This window comes from Pavona decussata, unplaced genomic scaffold (genome assembly GCF_977016875.1).
Source record: "Pavona decussata unplaced genomic scaffold, jaPavDecu1.1 SCAFFOLD_16, whole genome shotgun sequence".
In the NCBI taxonomy this organism is placed as follows: domain Eukaryota; kingdom Metazoa; phylum Cnidaria; class Anthozoa; order Scleractinia; family Agariciidae; genus Pavona; species Pavona decussata.
In genome coordinates this window covers 1,852,501-1,874,114 of record NW_028145439.1, presented here as the reverse complement: position 1 = coordinate 1,874,114, position 21,614 = coordinate 1,852,501, and the positions used below count along the sequence as shown (strand labels likewise).

Sequence of the window (21,614 nt, the reverse complement as noted above, 5' to 3'; positions counted from 1 at the left end):
TATGTAAACAATTCTTAGTGATCAAAATTAAAGTTGAAAAATACATCATGCTAAATGTCATAGATTAGCGGTGGGTCTAAAACTCAGGTCACAGGGCACAGGTTACAGGTACAACCCTAACGCTAACCTTGGGTTAGGTTAGGGTTGGGGTTGTATTGTAACCTGTTACCTGTGACCTGCGTTTTAGACCTGCATAAACAAACTGCTTTTCCCAGACTGGCTCATCCCACCTTGTCTCAACCTACACAAGTTATGTGTACATGAAGCAAGCAACATTTTTTCTTGCTATCGTAATGCACCAGAGGTCATACAGTGGGGAGATAAATGTATTAAGCAATTAATTTAGTAATTACTGAAAGATGGTTTTACAACATATGAAAAATGTGATGAATGTTTTATGACATACCATCATTTAGCTTTTCCAAGTAAAGGTTAGAAAACTCAGTGAAGATACCCGAAGCAGATAAAATGGCCAAGTTTGATGCTCCACCTGTTGGTAAAATAAATACCAGGAACCAGGATAAATAACTGTTTAATTGCAATTTTCAGCTCTCAACATAGAGTTGAACCTCTGGTTAGAATCACAACACAATTATTGGACACTTAAAGTCTTATGGGAAATGGATTCTTGCTACAGATAATGAACTATACTGTATTTAAAGTACTAGACTACAGTCCAAAAGAGCCGGCTGAATACATTAATAAACCTACTGAAGTTTAGCTTAGCTAAATCCCTAGGCCTCAATTGAACAGTTTTATATATTTTTAAATCCCTAGTATTTCTTACCTTTCTGTATTTGTGCTGTAAACATCATGGAAAGGAATGTACATTCACTGTTGTCGCTGTTTGAATTCCCACCAGAATCCAGCTCCTGAAAAACAAATACAGTCAAACCTGTATATAACGGTCACCCTTGGGAAATGGCCAGGTGACCGTTATATACAGGGTGACCGCTGTACACAGGTTTCCTTTAAACTCCTCCAGAAGTCAATAAGTAACATTTTTATGCGCAAATAATCACTCAGTTTACGTTAAATTGACAATAACGAGTAACAGCAACGCAATAATCACGATAAAAAAAGCAGATAAAATGTCCGTGGTGTACTTTAGGGTAGGAGCAGTATAAGTCTACTGGAAGCTAATGAACAACGTTTTTAAGTGGAAAATCACTCAATTTACATTTATTGACAACAATTTTAAACAGAAACGCAATAAATACGACAAAAATGCCCATAAAATGTCCGTGGTGTACTCTAAGGAAGGTGCAGTATACTTTCAGTGAACTGAAAAACCGCGGCTGTCAACTTGATAAGTACAGTACACTGTTATAATCAGGGTACTATGACGAAAGTGAAAACAGTGTGGTACCGTTGTGTTGTTACAGTTACAGTAACCATTGTTACAGCACTTTAATGTTATCTGCCGCGCGCATGTGTCGAACGTAGGCGATGACACGTATTAGCAGTTGTGTTTAGTACTAATATTTGTATTTTTGTGAGACCCTTGCCTTGGTGGCTACTATTTAAAGAGCTGATGAATAAAGCTTGTCATTATTCGTTAATCGTAACCCAATTTCCTGACCGTTATATACAGGTAGAAGATAATGAAATTGTGCATTCAGGAAGTCTAAAGGGTGACCGCGTCCGTTATATACAGGTGACCGCTATATGCAGGTCAACTTAACAGTAAATATAAGGGACGATTTTTGGGAAGTTGTTCAGTGACCGTTAAACACAGGGTGACCGCTATATACAGGGCCGTTATATACAGGTTTGACTGTAATAACAACCTTGTTCAAAAGCTGATAAGACGCCGATCAGCAAATCATCAGTTTGCTGTTGTAAAACTGTGATCAGTAGAGAATGATGTATTATTCAGTAAATGGCACAGGCATACTCGGAGAAAAAATCTTAACCTAAGACCTTCCGATTACTAGTTCGGATGCTCTACCACTGAGCTACAGGAGACTCATGGGAGCTAGGGCCATTAAACTAGGTTCATGGGACAAACATCCTGCATACTGCTAGGATTGGAAGGTCATGTGAGGCATATGGGCAATGGAAATAAATGTGATGGAATATTTTAAGCCCGGTGAATAAATGAGAATGATGTATTACTCAGTAAATGACACAAGCACACTCAGAAAAAAATCTGAGTGCTCCTATCAGGAGTTGAACCTAAGACCTTCTGATTACTGCTTCTGATGCTCTACCGCTACTCCACAAACCTACTTATATTAATTTTGATAATTATATCTTTTCATGTGACTGGTAACTTGCTTTTGAGCAGTACTGTACTGTATAATTTGTAAATTGTTTCTTCTCACCTGAGAAAAAAGAATTTGTCTTGATGGTACATGGACAAAGTGGAAGGTTCCTGACCTGTGAAGGAATTACATGTAACATAATTGGACTGATGTGGATGTCGTCATCTAATAGTCATATGCAAATTAATATGAAAAATTCATTCCGTGAAGTGCTGAAAGCATTACTGTATCTTATCAATCAAATTTTAGGTATTTTTCATTTTTGCTCAGATTAATTGCCGCATATTTTGCTTGCGGCGTACTCTTATTTTTTTTCCAAAACATCATGCCACACTGAACCATTTCAGTCTTATAATGGTGACTCACAGCACCTTCCAACGCTTTCCCTCACTTACATTGCATTCTCTGTTGGATCAATACTGCAACTCATCAGCTGATACAGCTGTACCACAGTAATAGGATCAAACAAATGCCCAACCATGGGGTTCACCAAGCTCCTTTTTGAGTTAGTGGGTGTCAGCACCTAGGTCCTGGCTTCTAATAAAATCCACTTGATAGCACTGGGAAAACTGTTAACATTAATCACTGAAGCCAAAAACTATTCCAAATACAAACTGCAAATTCTGACAGAAAAACAGTATCCGTGTTACATGTTTAATAAAATCACTACAAAGCCTTTAACAGGATTTGAACCCATGACCTCTGTGATGCCCGTGCAGTGTTTTACCAACTGAGCTATCAAGCCAACTGGGAGCTGGTCACATTGTGAGTTTCTAATATACCCGTGAAAGATTAATAAATACATGTAACTTAAAAACCCCTGGCCAACAAAGAGTGAATGCAGTCTAATCACTGCAGGTTTTGACTCCATTATGAACACCACTTGAATTTCCTTTGAGAAATGGATCAGATCTAGAACCAACAGATCTTGACAGCAGGGTACGTACTTGCAATGAATTAATCCCAAGGAAAGGTATTAATGAATCAAAATTTTTTTCCTCGCGGAGAGTAGAAAACTAAAAGGATCAGGCAGCTTCTCACTTTCCAATCACATGCACCCTGTAATCACATTTGTACCCTAGCACCTACTCCGTAGGCTTTATTATATGGAAGCTACAGTCAACTCTCTCATACCGACCGCTTCCTCCTAAGCGACCACCTCCCCTAAGCGACCACTTGGTAAACAACCCTTTTGCTTCTCAGTTAAATACTGTTTCAAGAGCTGTCTCATAAGCAACCACCACTCAAATTTCTTAAGGGACCGCGACCACTTTTTAAGCCAGAAATTTAATATATTCTTTTGTTTCCTATTTCCGGTAAGTGACCAGCAACATAATCATGTATGATCGTTAGTAAATCATTACTCAGAAGTGACAAAAGTTCAATTTTTAATGACGCTACCCTGGACTGATGAGTTCAAGTATAACATGAGACATATTGACAAGCACTGTACACTCTACTGTACTTTTCCCGAAACTTGTTGCATGTGAAAAAATCAAATAAATTAGTTTCTGTTTGTGTATTTAGCTGACAAGGTAATGTTTTTATGTAATTAATTAATCAATCAATCCAATATCAGGCTTATTTTGTTGATCTTTCCCGTAAGCAACCGCTTTGTCATGTCCCAAGAGTGGTCGCCTTTGAGAGAGTTGACTGTAGTTGCCTTGATCTATTTTCTGTTTGAACCAAGCAAGTATGCATAATTTTTGGGGTGGCCTGCAGGCAGTGCCAAACATTGGGACACCCTGCTGTTACTACCATGAACTTTGAATGATGGACAAATCACAGTGTAGCATACCTCTCTCCGATAGCGAGAAATAACGAGTCTTCACTCCAGGCAACACAATCAATATTGCATTCTGTAAATAGGGGAAAATGAGATTGTTTAACTAATAGATTTCACTTTGCCGTGCCTCTGTACTCTGAAAATGCACAGATGACGTCAAATGTGGTAAGAATAAAGAAGTACGTTATGAGCCTCAGGTGAGTAGTGTGACTGATGTTCTTACCGCGTTTTGACACCATCTGTGCGTTATCAGAGTACTGACCCACGGCAAAATGAAATCTATTTGTCTTATACAATAACCAAGACTTTTGACTGCATTTCGTGAGCCAGCATCACGTTGACTGAGCCGAGTAAAAAACTTTCAAGCAAACTTTAAGACCATCAACCATTTATACACACACGCAGTTGTGATTCTCTAAACTAGAGTACATCATGTATAATCTGAAAGAATTTCACTGACAACATTTTCACAAAGTTCTAACCTTTATAATTATTCCAGAAGGAATTTCTGCACTAAAAGTATTACAGCATGTCATGTGATTTGTGATCGATAAGGCGGACACCTCTCGTATTGCAGACACTTGGTCATGTTCTCAGCTACAAACAAACACTACATTTTTAACCTCCTATAAGCGGACACCCCTCTTAAGCAATTCACTCTTTCTGGTCCCAAGGGTGTCCACTTAAAGAAGGCTCAACTGTAGTTCAAACATTTGATCAACCAGTTGCTTCTGCATACTTCTTGTTACACCAACGGAACTCTCTTTTACCCTCTGTTATACCATCAATGAGTCTTAATTCTTTCAAACTGTCTCTTTTAAATCATCTGCGATCCTAATCACTATTATTACTTGTTTTTTCTATTACCTGTTTTGTATTTTAATATATATAAGGAGAGTAGCTAGCCTTTGAATGGGAATTTAACCAACCTTACCATGGCCACACAACAAACTTTTTTACAAGTTAACCAGTCAGGATGCATAAATTTGATTAACGGTCATGCCTCCTTGCAAAGTACAACAGGCAATTGACGCAACAACGAATTATTGAAAACATATGATTTTGTATTTTATGAACAAATAGGAAGATATACGCAAATTTGATTAACGGTCACACCTCCTTGCAAAGTCCAACAGGCAAGTGACGCAACAACGAATTATTGAGAACATGTTGTTTTGTATTTTATGAACAAGGAGGAAGATATCCTGATTGGCTAACTTGTAAAAAAAGTTTGTTGGGTGGCCACGGTAGGGCCCATCGCACTGTAACATGAAACGTAAGCATTCTCTGCCTTCAGTTTTTCTTCACACACTCTCTCCACATCACTTCCATGTACTTGTAATGAGTTGAAGATTAAAATTACCACATATTTTTAAATTGGCCCATAATGGGCAAGTTGCAAATACCTTTAATACATTGTGCAAGTTAATTTAGATTTATTTTTTTTTTTAATTTCATGGAACTAATTTCCTATTATAACATGATGCAGCATTTGTAACTCACCAAAGTTTAATGTAGCATGAACATCACTACAACTTGCATTGAATAATATAACTTGGGAAGAAGCCACAAGGCAGAAACCTTCAGGACTGGATGTTCCACAAACATGAGGACAACTTGGTACCTGGTTAATCAAATAATGCTGAGATATAAATGCTGTGGTACAGTTATTGTTGTCAAAATTACATTTCACTGACATGTTCTATCAAAAAGCTAATGTACATGTAGTTCCTGCTGTCGCTTCTATCCAGAGCTGTCATTAAGGGTCGTAACCCGTAACACCTGTTATGGCTGAATAACCTTCAAAGAACCTTGATGTTAAGGCTGATCTTGATGGTTGAAGGGTCATTTTACTCAGAAATTAAGAAGATTGTTACGGGTGAGAAGTTTAATGCCACATGTGACTAAAACCTTGATGACAGCCCTGCTATCCCTGGCTAGCGGAAAGAAGTGACAGCTGGAAATATGTCTGCATTCGCAGGCTATTTCATGCCTTCTGACAAAAAAAAACAAAAAAAAAAAACAAAAGACCCTAACAGTGAACTTAGCAACTTCAAGGGTCATTAAAGGACAGTGCCTCATAGTGCCTCATTTTGCTGTTTCATACAATCTGCGCATCTCATGATATCTGGAGAAACAATGGTTTCTCAAGGACATTTGCTACTAAAAAAAGACATATTTTTGTGTGGTCTATGACTATGTGGGAAAAGCAGATCTTAGCAAGGGTTATTGGAATCCAAAAAGAAGTTAAGGGGTGACTGTGCATTTTTCACAGATAATTCAGCTTCAATTTGGAAAAAATGCCATATTTGTTGCATATTTTTATGCCCCTTAAAGTTAATGTTGCTAAATAAGCTCAATATCTCTTAACATGCGTGGTTACCCCCAATTTTCTTTTTCGATTCAAATAGCCCTTGCTAAGAAGTCTAAGAACTGCTTTTCCCGCATAGTCATAAACTGCACAATTCTCAAACTGTTTTACTGCGCAGAAATCAAACGCCGAACTTGCAAGCGGACATATTAAAATTTCTTTAACATTTCAATGCTCCATCATATCATCTTTGAAGTTTATTCCTTAGTTTTTCAGCATGATCAAGTGTCTACCCTATTAAACAGAGGACGGGTGTCCAGCAGTTGAAGCTTCGGGAGATCGATCAATTCAGTCACGATCACTCAACAGTAAAAAAGCCAGGACTTCAACCTCAGAGGCGGATCTCTGATTTCAAACTTCAACAGCGATCTAAAATTCAAGGCTCTTCGACGAGATCTGATATAAGTAAACCAGGCGAAGAAATAACGAGTTAAGCTTATTAAATTGACGTGAGGAAACCAACAAACCTCCCCTCTTGGTGACACGCTCGCCAAAGTGTCCACTTGGTACAACGACGAACCGCTCTCCTTCCTAGGCCCAAAGTTTACCGTTTCTTCGCCTCCAGCCAAACCAACCTCAACAGAATCCCACGGCATTATTTCACGTCTTTCGTATAACCCTAATCTGCTTTACACAATGAATCTTTTTGGATTTCAGAGTTGTTTTCGTCCGCCATATTTCCTTTTTCGCGCCATGAAAAAAATCGCAAGGGACCGCAAGAGGTTCTGGGAACCTGGTACCCAGGGCTCTCTCGCAACACGTGAACTTGGGCCCCTGTGCGTGAGGGGGAGGAGACGGCTGACATTTCAGACTATTTCTGGGCAGGCTTCTTTCTTGCTTGCTTGCTTGTTTTTTTGTTTGTTTGTTTGTTTGTTTGTTTGTTTTACAGATATATATACACAAAATATAGACAGCAGACTGATCCGACCACCTCCGCCGTTAGGATCAGAGATCCAGTACCACTGATCGGTTTGTCGCTGTGGATCTTGCAGATTTTAATTCTCCGTATACCACTGGAACCTCGATTTAACGAAGTCGCTGCGGACCGGCCAAATTTTTTCCTTAAATCGAGGGTTCGTTATATCGAAAACCTCGATATAACGAACTTGAGGGTAAACGACCAAAATGTTCGTTATATCGAGGTCCTAGTTAATAATTGATTTGTAACATAAGTGACTTCTGTCACGCAATTCAATGCAATTTTCGTCACCCAGAAGTGCCGCGTTTTGAGATGCAATTCATTAAGCATGGTGGCGTTCAGTAGCAATTATTTTCACTTTTGAGCAGACACGCAGCTTTTGTTTACAAAAAGCGACACTTTCAGATTTCGTAATTTCGTCACTTTTTGGCCTTATACCCCTGCCCCTGCCCCCCCCCCCCTACCCCCATTGGAGAAAAAATTCGAATTTTTAGCCCCCGATAATTATTCAAACAAAAGCTGCCAATCGAATCGGTGACTCCGAAAGCCTCCTCTGGGACAATTTTGGTGGTTCCCAAGGGACCAGAGTCCAACAAATAAAAAGGCTTTAGAAACACCAACTTTTTGTGATGTGTTGACATAATTGCAAATCAGTGGTGTTCATCATATGCTGTCAAGTCATTGTGTTGAGTAAACCTTAACTACCTTCCAGTTGGTCCCTTCAAAAGCAGAAAGTTTCGTATTCGATTTCCTTACGATGTTTAACTTTAGGATAGCATGCTGATTATTTCTGTGACTGTATACAACTTTACTGCTACTTGCTTGGGTGCGACAATTTCTAGTCTGGAATTCGTGAGAATAGTTAAAAATCTAGCAATAAGATCATTCCTTTCTGAACTGAAATCCGTGAAAATGACCTGAAGTTGTGAAAATGGCCAGAAATGAAGCCATAAATTCACTCCTTGTTGGCCTCAAATTCGTGAAAATAGCGCAAAAGAGATATTTAAGTTTATTGTTTTCTGCTCTCAATTCGTGAAAATAGCCAGAAAACGGGCAAAAAGTTCACTTCGGTGTGGTGTCAAAACCGTGAAAATGGCCAAGATTTTAGCAATAGGTTCATTCCGTTATGGTCTCAAATTCGCGGAAAAAGCTAAAGATCGAGCAATAAGTTCATTACTTTCTGGTCTCGAATTCGTGAAAAGGAAACATTTCTTTTGAAAACAGATTTGTTGTGAAGAAACAAAAATTGTGTCGAAATTTTTAAGAAACATTTAAGAGTGAATGTCAGTAAAAATCGAAGAAAATTAAAAAAATGTGGCCATGGTCAAAAAATCGATTTCGCTCATACTTTGTCAGTTTGAAGGCCTAGGTAAGTAAGTAAAGGATATAAGGTTAGTTTTTGAAAATATTCCATATAACGGCAGAAAACTATGTAAAACGGTCATGCTACCCGAGGCTCGGATTTCACCACGAGAGAACTCGAAATTTTGCACTTTTCAGCTTCTCTCTAAAGAGACATTTACATAGCTGCAAAACTTTCTTTACTATAATTTAACACATTGATTCTTCCTCAGTCAAAATATAGCAATTATTTTCATCTCTGCTCGTTTGTGAGCGAACTGAGCTCGGATGAAGTAGACACACTTTTCTCTATCACGCAAAAATCTAAAATAATCCAAATTCGGCGAGAAAAAAGACTGACCGGTAGTGACTCAAATTTTCTGATCGATACTTTGACAAAAGACAGTTCAGTCATTGATTTTAAGGTGTACGGTTTTAAATCTTTAGGATCTAGCAGAACTTTTGCACGAACGCCGGTCAAAGTTTGAGAAAATTACAATTCAGCGCCCGTGAAATCTACACTCTACGTAATGACAAGGCTAATAGAATAAATTAACTCTGCGACCAAAGTTTATACAAAAAAGGCACCTCAAAAGGGTTTTTAGCTGTGTGCGCGCTCGTAACCCACCCCACCATAACGTAAGCTCCATTCACACCAACAAAACATGTTTAATTAAACCGGGTTTAACAAAATTAAAATTGGAAACAGAAAGCTGAACCATTTTGGTATGAAATTGGGTTTGTTTTCTAAATAAAGCTCCTTTTTTATTATTCTCATGTCTTGAGAAATGCAGTGTGATTTACATCTGGAATTTGTCAAAGCCTTTCTCAGCTTGACTTCCAATAAACTTCAAAATACGCATGGTACTTAAGAAATTGAATATTTGTAAGCTTGTTACAAGTCCTATGAGGGGAAGTCACATGTTTCAACCCCTTTCAGGTTTCTGACATTATTCCATCTGCATACCTATCAATGGCGTATCTTCCAATTTTGAGTCAGTTCTTGTGATGCTTGATGGCCTTCTCGTTTTCAATTTGTTCATTCAATATCGCTTGCTCATACATGCCTTTGGAAATATTACAATAATTTAATTATCTAACGATGACACATAAATTATAATTATCCTTTCATTACTTATTATGGCTGTACAATGTAAAAATACATGGATTGTATACATGTTTCAAACTCTTACAATCACGAGTTCCAGTTACCATGCTAGCTTAATTGGTAAGGCACTTCTTAGACTTGCTACAAGTCAACTCCTCTGAGCGATGAAGTCGTGACATCGAGCGATGAATGTCGAAAGGGAACCATTCTCGTCCCCAGAGCCCCAACGTATTCTTTTAAATTGTTGAACGAGTGGCTCTGGCTCCATCCAAAAATATCTTTTTTACATTGGCTGTCGAAAACCTGATGCGCTATAAGGTCAAAAATGCTACGCTTCTGCGCATCTGTCTTTACTTCCTAATACGGAGGAGTACTAGGCAATAATAATACTGAGCAAGCGCAATGGTAATTTATCACACTGAGCGTGCACTACCGGATGTCGTAAAATTCACGACATCCGGTAACGGCTGTTACCAGGGCCTACGATCAAACCGCTGACCGAAAGATCGTAGGCTCTGGGAACGAGGATGAGAGGGAACCAAAGGCAACATGACAAAGAGTAAAAAGGGAAAATAATACTGGAAAGGGCTTTAAGAAAGTCTAGAGACTGCCCTGACATTGCAGAGGTCATACTGAGTTTAAAATCCATTCAATCTCAATTTTGTTTTTTGCAGGCTTTCTTTTTGCAACGTTCAGTTTCTCCACTGTTTCATGGCCTGAGGTAAATGTTGAAATGTGTATCACTGTCCACAGGCAGCCCAAGCTCAATGTCAGAGAACCGTTGCATTATAAGGATTTGTATGGGAATACTACGGATTTGTGTAAAATGGTAGAAACTAACATCGTTTCCTCAATAAAACTAACTTCCCCTGTTTCTACTTGTATTCTTTGTTATTTACCAGCTTTTCAAGCCGGTTCGAAGCGATTTCGGTGAGTTACCGTCATTTGGGTTTCTACTGTTAAGTGTAGCGAAAGGCCGAACAGTATTTCAGTCATGCCCAAAGCACGAAACGGAATAAATCCGTTGAAATCATCCCTAGTGTTCCAATTCCTCCATAGAATCAAAGTAGAGATCATACCCATCCTGCCAGTGCAACTCTGACTCAATAGAAGCCGTATCACGTTTGCTAGAAAGATTTTCTTTCAAGTCAGCTCGCTTCTGAGATTTCAAAAGATGCGCGGCCAGAACGCCATGGACACACACAGCGGCCAGCATACAGTTGTCCACAGGTAAACAGATTTGTTCCCCGGGCCTCCTCGTGTCTTTTTTGTCAAGACCGTCAAAAGACCATTGTTTCCATCGACCAATCAAAATTACTACCGGACTATTCAACCTAAATTTCCGGTTCAGAATCAAATATATGGACAACCTGCTGTCCTTTTTCCCAGAAATTTGGAAATTCCGGGAATTTCCCATTTCATTGGTCATACCCTGACTGAGGATATCAACCAGTTGAATATTTTTGTTCCATTCAAACTTAAAAAAACCATTGTGACTCTTCCAATAAAAAGAGAAGTTAGCATGACGTGTAAGAAATAATGCAAGAAAAGTGAAGTTTCTACTGACACATTCCAATCAAGCAGTATTCGGTCTTAACAAGTAATTCGTTCTTCCCAGTTGTAGTTAAGGCTTTCGTTCAGGTATTATTTTGAACGCAAGTGAATGCTGTACGATTCGCCAGTTAAAAATCTAGTGTCATGGAATCTCATCTAACAAAAATCGCCCCCACGACAGAGTCAGGAAAGAGCTGTGGGGGTGGGTATCCATTGAGCGCCTCTTTAAAAACGAGTGGCGGGAAAAAGTCCGCATTATAATAGCACATTCGTATACACCATCCTTTTCGTTATCAATGGAGTCGTTTCTTTTGTGTTCACTTGTCGCCTTTTGTTTTATTCGTTTCTTTCAATCAACCCTAATCATACCTGTCATTCGATGAGTTTCCTTTGTAAAGGTTACCGAATTATTACTAATCATATGACAAACTTTGTTCACACTAATTGTCCGACGTAGCAGTACCAGTAAAAAGGCTAATTAGCCTGCATGGCGTGTTGGAATGCACGAAACATGTTCGGGGAAACATGAGGTTTTTAGCATATGATATATTCAAATTTAGCAGAATTCGAGTTTGAAAAGTTATTCATTCAGATTGACGGTTAACTCCGATCTTGGTTTATGAACGGAAATAAGTGGTGATCGATTCGCAAAGTTGAAAGTGACCAGTGAATCCACCGCGTTCACTGACCTTCCGTGATTCAGTATATCAAAGAAAGATAAGTATTTTTGTTGTTGTTATTGTTGTTGTTATCCAGTTTTATAGGTTAAATCTTGAGTATGTTATAATGTACATTCCAGGATAACGGTTTTGGGTTTCTTCGATTTCGCTTGGCGTCACTTGCAAGCCGTCCTTAATCTTGACCAGGCAGGCACACCGAAAGACGTAAATGACACTCCACACTCACCAAAACATTTAAATCCTGGAATCTGTGGTGGAATTACGATTCGCGTCCTACCGTCAAAGTGAAGTGTTAACAGCCAACTCTGCGGGAGCAGTTGTGATGTTTGCTGTCGACTCGATTAACGCAGCACATGACGTGGTTTCCGGCTGGATCCTCAGTTGCAAAGAGAACAGAAGAACGGTTCTCTAAATAATAAAACATACTGGAAACGTGCAGTCCGTGGGCTGCTTAAAGTCTCTTTGTTTGTCTACAGGAATCACCAGCAAATCTCATGTGACAGCCTCGAGTGTGATGCACAACAGCAGGTTTTCCTTCAAGAGTTTCTATAAAAAAGTGTTTTTTGCTCGATCTTGTGTTGATTCAGGTGCATGGCGAAATTCTTGTTGATAGTTTTAATTGGATGTTCTTTGCTCGTGAGAACAGTGACTAAAAAATTTCCTTGTGGCATACAAAAACGACAACAAAACAGACAGAACAATAAAAAACATGCTGTTGTGCATCACGTTGAAAACAACGAATATACTATGGAGTAGGCACAGGAAAGAATAGCAAACTAGAGGCGCTTTCCATTTGTCCGAACTGGCTGGCCGAAGACTGGTCATTCCGCAGAATAAAAGCACGATTTTCAAGAACTGGCTCCTGTGCTACACCTTCAAGCTCCTTCAAATTAGGGCAAACCATTTCCAAAATGTGCATTTTGAAGAATCTTTAAAGCTAACTCTTCAAAATTTCTCGTTCTATTTTCAAACTGATTGTCCAATCTGGTCCTTTCTGGCAAATGGAAAGCACTCTAGTATACAAGGAAAAATCAGCGCTTCAATAACAATAAAGAAGATTGGGAAGAAAGAGTACTCGGAGATATTAGTGACGGGGAGCCGCAAACGTTTCAAATTGGCGATAAGGAACTATTTTGATGTTAGAAATTTTCTGGCGAACTATTTTGTGGACAAAAAAATTTTGCTAGGGACCTCTATCTAGGGCTTTATGCAGAAAATTATGAACCCTTTTCCGTTAAGTACTGGAAAGTTGGATCTTTTGGGGATTCAGTTTTAGTACGTTTGCAACAAGCCACTCGTCACTAACATACCTGAGTACCCAGTCAAGAGCAGCCAACATTGCTCCATGGTGACCCGTACTGGATATTGTCGACCCTACAAAATGGGTACCCATAGACCAATAATGGCCGACAAAGGCACGCATGAACCAATATTGGCATATAAGGGTACGCATGGACAAATATTGACCAATATAGGTATCCATGAACTAATATTGCTAAACATAGGCACCCGTGGAAAAGTATTGGCCAAAATGGGTAGCCATAAACCAATATTGGCCAATATAGGTACCCAGGAAGCAATATTGGCCAATATGGATTGCCACATACCAATATTGGCCAATATAGGTAACCAAAGACCAATATTGGACAATATGGGTACCCAGGGACCAATATTGGCCAATATAGGTACATATGGACCAATATTGTCCAATATGGGTACCCAGGCACTAATACTGGCCAATATGGGTACCCAGGGTCAAACATTGGCCAATATGGGTACCCATGGACAATTATTGGCCAATATGGGTATCCATGCAACAATATTGGCCAATATGGGTCCTTGGGTACCCATATTGGCCAACATTAGTCCCTGGCACCCATATTGGCCAGTATTGGTCCATGGGTACCCATATTGGCAAATATTGGTCTCTGGGCACTACTATTGGCCAATATAGGAACCCAGGGACCAATATTGGCCGATATGGGTCCCTGGGTGCCCATATTGACCAATATTAGTGCCCATTGACCCACATTGACCAATATAGGTCCCTGGGCACCCATATTGGCCAATATAGGTACCTATGGACCATTATTGGCCAATATTGGTCCATGGGTACCCATATTGGCCAATATTGGTCCCTGGGCACCCATATTGGCCAATATTAGTGCCCAGGGATATTGACCAATATAGGTCCCTGGGCACCCATATTAGCCAATATGGGTACCCATTGACCAATATTGTCTAATATTGGTGACCAGCTACCTGTATTGGCCAATATGTGTCCCTTGGCGCTAGTATTGGCCAATATGGGTGCCCAGGGACCGATATTGGCCAATATGGGTCCCTGGGTACCCATATTGGCAAATATGGGTGCCCAGGGACCAATATTGGCCAATATGGGTAGCTGGTGACCAATATTGGTCAATGGGTACCCACATTGGCTAAAATGGGTGCCCAGGGACCAATATTGGCCAAAATTGGTCACCGGTTACCTATATTGGCCAATATTGGTTCCTGGGCACTCTTTTTGGCCAATATTGGTCACCAGCTACCTATATTGGCCAATATTTGTCTCCGGGCACCCATATTGGCCAATATGGGTACCCAGGAACCCATATTGGCCAATATTGGTTTTTGGCTACCCATATTGGCCAATACGTTTTTATGGGTGCCTATATTGACCAATACTAGTTCATGGGTACCTATATTGGCCAATATGGGTATATGGCTACCCATATTAGCCAATATCGTTTCCTGGGCACCTACATTGGCCAATATTGGTTTATGGCTACCTATATTGGCCAATATTTGTCTCCAGGCACCCATATTGGCCAATATGGGTACCCAGGGACCCATATTGGCCAATATTGGTTTTCGGCTAATCATATTGGCCAATATTGCTTTCTAGGTACCAATATTGGCCGATATTGGTTTATGGCTACCCATATTGGCCAATACGTTTTCATGGGTGCCTATAATAATAATAATAATAATAATCATCATCATTTCTTAAGCGCAAATTCAACTGAAGTTTTCAAATGCGCTTTACAAATGGTATTAATTAAACAATATATATATTGACCAATACTAGTTCATGGGTACCTATATTGGCCAATATGGGTATATGGCTACCCATATTGGCCAATATTGTTTCCTGGGCACCTACATTGGCCAATATTGGTTTATGGCTACCCATATTGGCCAATACTTTTCCATGGGTGCCTATATTGACCAATATTGGTTCATGGGTACCTATATTGGCCAAGATTGGTCCACGCGTACCCTTATATGCCAATATTGGTTCATGCGTGCCTAAGTTGGCCAATATTGGTCCATGGGTACCCATATTGTAGGGTTGACAATTGCCAGTATGGGTCACCATGGAGCAATGTTGGCTGCTCTTGACTGGGCACTCAGGTATATTAGTGACGGGTGGCTTGTTGCAAACGTACTTAAAGTGAATCCCCAAAAGGTCCAACTTTCCAGTACTTAACGGAAAAGGGTTCATAATTTTCTGCATAAAGTTCTAGATAGCGGTCCTTAGCAAATTTTTTTGTGACAATGTGACAATTCACTGAGAACCATTGAGAACTTTGTAGTAAGTGCTTTATGTTCTTCATTACGCTAGGAGTAACTACACTCTCTTGAACTGAATTTCCATCACGATCAAAAATGCAATCATTAGGGGCTCAACTAACTCATCCAAGGAGATAGCTGCCTAAGTTGGCGCTGAAGCCGTATCAGTTAGCCTAGACGCAGGCCACAGAATACGACACATAAACACACCGTACGGCCACAAGTATCCTCGTTCCTCGAGGATCAGATCGAACGGCATGCTAAGAAGAGGGGTGAGTAGATCACAGGCGCTTAGATTTAACAGCAGCGTGTCCAGGACGCTTACCGGAGACGACAATTGCAAGCCATGGCTCAATGGCTGACCGAGCTGAACGTTAAAATGCCGAAATAAAGAATCAGCTTTATATGGTTTTAAATTCTGGCGACTCACTGGATAAAGTGTCCGAGGATGGGTTTGAATCGATGAGAGATGTCCCACGAGTTGATGAAGATTCGAATTTTTCTGCGTTTTTAAAAATTAGCAGAAAAATATACTCCCGTCGTTGTGAACTATCAAGGAAGCACGTGATAGCACATAGGGTGTCATTGATGTTGTCACGCACGGGTTTGGTGGTTAGTAGGGAATTTAGACGAGAGGAATTAGTTTCAAGAGAAATTCCCTCTTGGCTTAAGCTTGTGTTCAAGTCCATTTTTGAGCTTACTGCAACTCAAGGCAGGGTCACGTACCAAAGAGGACACAAGTCTGAAAATTTGTGACATGTTTCATAGGTCTGGTTCAATGGCATTAACGTGTTAATGCTTCATATTGATTGGATTAGTAAGTCGAAGAAAGAGTGATTTCTTCTTTAATCTGTGTGCAACAGTTCGAACAGTGGTTTCATCCATTCGCCGTCAGAAGGGTTCAAGCAAGAAATTAAAAACGTCTACTTGCGGTCTTCTCTCTTTTATCACCAATAAATGAGTTACTTTATGTAAAAATTTTAGCTTTTAAAAAAACTTCAGTAAATAGGAACCACTACCAAGCGTTGACCACTTTAATTTTTACGCATGCAGACAATGTAATGACAAAGATGTACATAAAATACTTGTACGATTATCCGATCAGCTTGTTTCCTAGATAATAAAACATTACGATTTAAACAAGGGTACTTTCGATTAGATTTACTGACTTATTTTATTGGAGGATTCAACGAATTATAAACTCTGATAGGGCGGCCATAATTTTACGTTATCCCCATATGCCTTCCGAGATTTTTTCCGTTCCTCTCGAGAAGGCTTCCGGCTTCAACTTATCGGGCACCTTCTCCTGCATCGCAAATGCAACGGGCAAATTTTCCTGGATGTTTGAAGGCATTGGCAGTGGGCCTGACGAAAGCAAAAAGATGGATAGTGATCATGAGTGAGCTGCATTGATATTTTAAGTTTAACAGGTCATGATGTGCAACTCCAGGTTCTAAGACTACTAATTATTGTCCTATTAGAGCGGTTTTCAATTGAGTGTCGAAAGTAATTTCACGTTTGTTTTGGTTTTGCTTGACTTCGCTCTGTAATTGGCCAGGAAAACACGTGCCACCTTCTCAACCAATCTGCGGCAAAACCAAAGCCAAACATGTCTTGCTTGCACGCGTTTTCCCGCGTTTGGCGTCGGTTACATATATTTGTTTCGATTTCTGATTGGTTCATTACGCTTTTTTCATCTGTTGTGATTGGCCAGAGTCATTACTTTGGTTTTGGTTTTACGGCACTCAAATGAAAACCGCTCTGATTAAACACTACTTTGTGTCTAGAGAAGTGCATTGATTAACGTCGTGAATTTGAAGCCTTTCTTTGGGTCTTAAGGGCGTAATGTGAACATGGTAGGAAAAGTTAAAGACACTTTGGTTTGAAGGAAGTAAACGGTTTACTAAATGAAATAAACCTAAGTAAACCTAAATATCCTTACAGAGCCATACAATCCAATAACGGGTATCCAATGAAAACTCGGACAGAACAACAGTTTTAAAAAAGACAGAATGTTCAAATGCAATGATGCAAGCCATTGGGTTGGCGAGAACTCCGAAGGATGCCCAATTCGAGAACAAACGCTAATTGAAAGACCTAAATAATAAAAAAAACCAGATGGCAACCTACAAAATGTTTATGTAGGATAACCTATACTTTGAATTAAATGGTTCATTTCGGTGAATATCTGTTCGGAAGCGGCCTTAATCACCTCAGAAATTGGGATTTAGTCGTAAAGAAATGAAATCCACAGTTTTGTTCGCAAAATGTTTGCTCGAAAATTCGTATCGATGTAAAAGTAATTCCTTTCGTTTTTGAAGGGGCAAATATGGCGTTAAAAATGCAAAAAAGGGTTAGCCTGGACTTTTCGTAAAACAAACAAAAAAGAGTGACTATTTGCCGAGAAATTGGGATGTAAGCGATTTCCATATTGCTTCTGATGTAACCACCAGTTGTGATAATCGCGCGAACAGTCTTTCTATAGTCTTGAGCCCCTCACGTTCCCGCACTTCGAATATCCTGTATCTAGTGGTAGAACTTGCGTTTGTTCGAGTACAAAACTGAGATAAAAGAAGACAATAGCTTTAAGCTACACTTTAAAGTAGGTAAAGATCTTAAAATCTTCCAGCGAAGCGAACATTTGGAGACGCGCTTATTTCAATTCGCGAGTCCGTGAATCGCGCTCTTCCTTTTTTTTATTTGCGGCTGAACGTTATCAGATCACTGAATCTTGTGTTCAGGTGCTTAAAAGTTACAAGGCTCCGCAAGCGAAAACAAAGCAAAAAGGAATTGAAAAGTAACGCTGAGAATCATGTCCTATGTCTTGATCTTTTCTCACGTCGGTCGTCGCTATAAGATAACTAGTAAAGGGAAAGTCGCCGGTTTTGCTTGTAGCGTTTTCACAAAGACTTACTGCATTAGTGTAACCTTCAAAGCGTTAAACGGAGTCAACTCTTTTAAACAGTTCCGTTTAAACGTTTTTTTTCAAGGGTCAAACTATTACTTGTTTCCTATTTGCAGCATTAACGTTTTGGAACGTTCATTCAAGAACGAATTTTCACCCGAACTTTTGATAAGCAATCTTGAAACTTCGCTATTCTCAACAATATTTCGCTCGAATAGATGTATTCGCCGGCTTTTCGAAGAGTAGCAAGAATTTTTGTTTTCACTGAGCCAATACATGTGGATACGGTGGTTCCCCGATAATTCCGTAGCGCTTTGTGCTGATAATTTTCCCGCCTCAGCCGCTTCTGCTTTGGCCCAACAGCTTTGCTTGATGAGGTCGGCTTCAGTCCCCATTTTGTTTTTCCCATAATCATTACAGATTACAAAATCGATGTACAACAAACACCGCAGTTATCCAACAGAATTGCGAAGGAGTCGATTACTCTGGAACACGAGACGAATACGTGCAAAACTGCGATAAAATTTTCACAGAGTGTGACCGGAAGAAAAATGGCTTGTAAAATGATTGGCTAATTTTTCATAAAGGCGTTAGGAGGCGGTACTTGTTTGTGTAGCGAATTGGTTTTTCCAAGCGCTGTTTTTTCAAACTTTAATTTTCACTTGGAGGAGACGCTTTCAAGAGTTACAACTCAACAATAATTTGGCCGATTTCAGTCAAATTTGGCCAGATGCTAGAAAAATATATAATCAACAAAAACGCGTCAGGTAATTCGATAATTCTTAAAATTCTTTCCTTGAAAGCCATTTCCGGGCGTTAACTCCGCATGGTTCTTACAGTTTTGATTTTGAACGCAATCGAATTAAGGAAAACCCACACACTTTTTTTTTAAGCTTTTTGGATCCTGACCGGGAGAAAAAAAAGCAAACTTACAAAATATAAAAGTCGCATTGAGTTGGAACTCACAAAATTAACATGACGGTCACAAGTTATTACGTCACACAACAAATACAGGAAATTCTTACTTTTTCCTAACAATAGACACAGTAGGCATTCTGTTAGCCTCGTACCCAGATGTTCTCATTCTTCGATAGAGAACATCCGGTAAAATCCGTTTTCATGTATCAGGAATGTGACACACAAGACAACTGCATATGCTCAACATTCGTAGCAAAAACACTTTGCCCAAGAATTGCCTAAGATGGATTTTCAAGATCATTTTATTGCTATAGATTTCGATAATATTTCACCCACCGTATTAAAAAAAAGATCAACGATTTTAAGTTTCTGGGAAAGGAGAAAGCTGCCGCAAAAGCTTTGTTCAGTGTTGGCCAAAGTGCGTGCGCTCTATTACCAAGCAAAAATTTTCACGAAACTTTTAAGCCTTTTAACAGAGAGACGGCACTATAAAAAAAATATATGTTATAAGAACTTGTCGCAGTTTAATGAAGCTTTTAATTTAAATTGATACAAGAAACACCTTTCACAGAAGGACTGAGGTGTCAAGATAATTTTTTTTTTGTAAGTCATGCGTCTACGCGGGTGGAAAGCAAAGGTGAAAAAGGTTGACGCGACTTACATCGGACGATTTTCATTGGAGAAGCAATATACCAGAGGTTTTCTCCAAAGACAAACATCCGGACACGAGAATAGATTTTATAGTGACTGAAAAGATGCCTGCGTCGCTTGAGTTCTGTTTTGCGGCTATGCTGACTTCACAAATGCTTTTTAAAGGGTGTCACCTATTTTCAGTGTCACTTTGAACAGCGAAAAATACTATTTGTACAGACGTAAACATCAAAAAAAATAATGGTTCAGTTTTGTTAAGAATAACCCTACTAGCGCACAGAAACTAGTATCATTCATCCTTGGGTGCAGATGGTTAGGATGGAAATGGATTGCAACTTGAAAAAATTGACCAGTGCTTTCAAGTCCCTCTTATGTACCTTTTTAAAAATTTTTCTTGTGCGGAGAGTTTAACAACTTTTTTCAGCCCCCGCTGCTAGAGGTCCAAAGTCAAATAATTGAACAGTTTCGACAAACATACAGCAAAATCTCCGTGATAGTGCCCTTTTAAGGTCCGTTTAGTTACCGGGAATGGCTACAATTTGTGAGTTGCACTTCAGGGCCGGCAACGTCGTGTTTCTTGCGGCATAAGAAAGGCATCAGTAGTCGTGAAACCAACGAAACAAGAGGTCAAATACAAACTAAAGAAAAAGCATCGGAAAGCCACAGAAAATATTGACAGTCTTACTCATAATTTGAAAGAAGCCAATGTTAGGTACAGGGCTCCATTCAGTTTATCCACCTTTCAGGACGCAAGTGTATCCTAAATGCCGATGATTTGAGAATTATCGGCTTTCAACTAGCAGTATTTTTGGTCCGTTTATTTTCGGGATACACTTCTATTTCTATTTTTTTTTTTCACTTATGTGATCAGTCGAGAACACCAGACAAGAATGTTCAAGAAAAATATTTCGAATATGTTTTTTTTTCTCAAGTCAATTTTCGGACCATACGTTAATCTGCTTAGATTCTTTAGCTGACATTTCAGGTCGCAGAAAATTATTAGGAAACAGAGGACGTTCTCCCTGAAACTAACAAGTTGCCTTCGTTTTTTCGAGCATCCTGTAGTTTAAACTTGTTTTTAATTAAAACCACGTTTTTCGTTCCTTGACGAAAAAGAACTAATTTTCCCATGCTGATATCTTTTACCAAATCTTTATTGATATCTTTTTATAGGTACAAAAACGCCGAAGAGAATTCAAGCAGTTTTCTTCACTATACAATCAAAATTTCCAAAGCGATTCATTCCTGATAAGAAACTATAATATTTCCTTTACCTTTGTGATTAGTTGATTCGGAATGCTCCTCCATCGCTTGGAGCGGGGCCTTCTCCTGCGCAAAAGAAATATTGAAAATGTTATCAGAGGTAAATAATACCGTGTAAACAGAGGAGACTCTTTGAACAGTTGAATGTATTTACATTAACAAACAATATGTACCTCGCCTGTCATAGACATCGTAGCACAACGGACGACTCTGGAGAAAACGTCAGTGTTGGTTGACTGTTTAAGAGCGGATGTCTGTAAATATCAACCAGAGGT

At 39.4% G+C, this 21,614-nt stretch overlaps 1 protein-coding gene and 1 long non-coding RNA gene across 2 annotated transcripts in view; both read right to left on the bottom strand.

Annotated features, from left to right (window-relative positions):
- Positions 1–7,136, bottom strand: part of LOC146487283 (kinetochore-associated protein 1-like) — a 79,758-nt gene extending 72,622 nt beyond the window's left edge. The window contains exons 1-6 of the mRNA XM_085086765.1: positions 6,892–7,136; positions 5,557–5,677; positions 4,066–4,126; positions 2,328–2,382; positions 788–872; positions 407–490 (exon numbers count right to left, since the gene is read on the bottom strand). Coding sequence (XP_084942891.1) covers positions 407–490; positions 788–872; positions 2,328–2,382; positions 4,066–4,126; positions 5,557–5,677; positions 6,892–7,020 — 535 coding nt within the window. The 5' untranslated portion in view covers positions 7,021–7,136. The remainder of the gene's footprint in view (positions 1–406; positions 491–787; positions 873–2,327; positions 2,383–4,065; positions 4,127–5,556; positions 5,678–6,891) is intronic.
- Positions 7,137–16,622: 9,486 nt separating this feature from the next.
- LOC146487281 (uncharacterized) overlaps positions 16,623–21,614 on the bottom strand; it is a 14,113-nt gene continuing 9,121 nt past the window's right edge. The window contains exons 2-4 of the long non-coding RNA XR_014857398.1: positions 21,513–21,593; positions 21,351–21,405; positions 16,623–16,967 (exon numbers count right to left, since the gene is read on the bottom strand). This is a non-coding gene — a long non-coding RNA (uncharacterized LOC146487281). The remainder of the gene's footprint in view (positions 16,968–21,350; positions 21,406–21,512; positions 21,594–21,614) is intronic.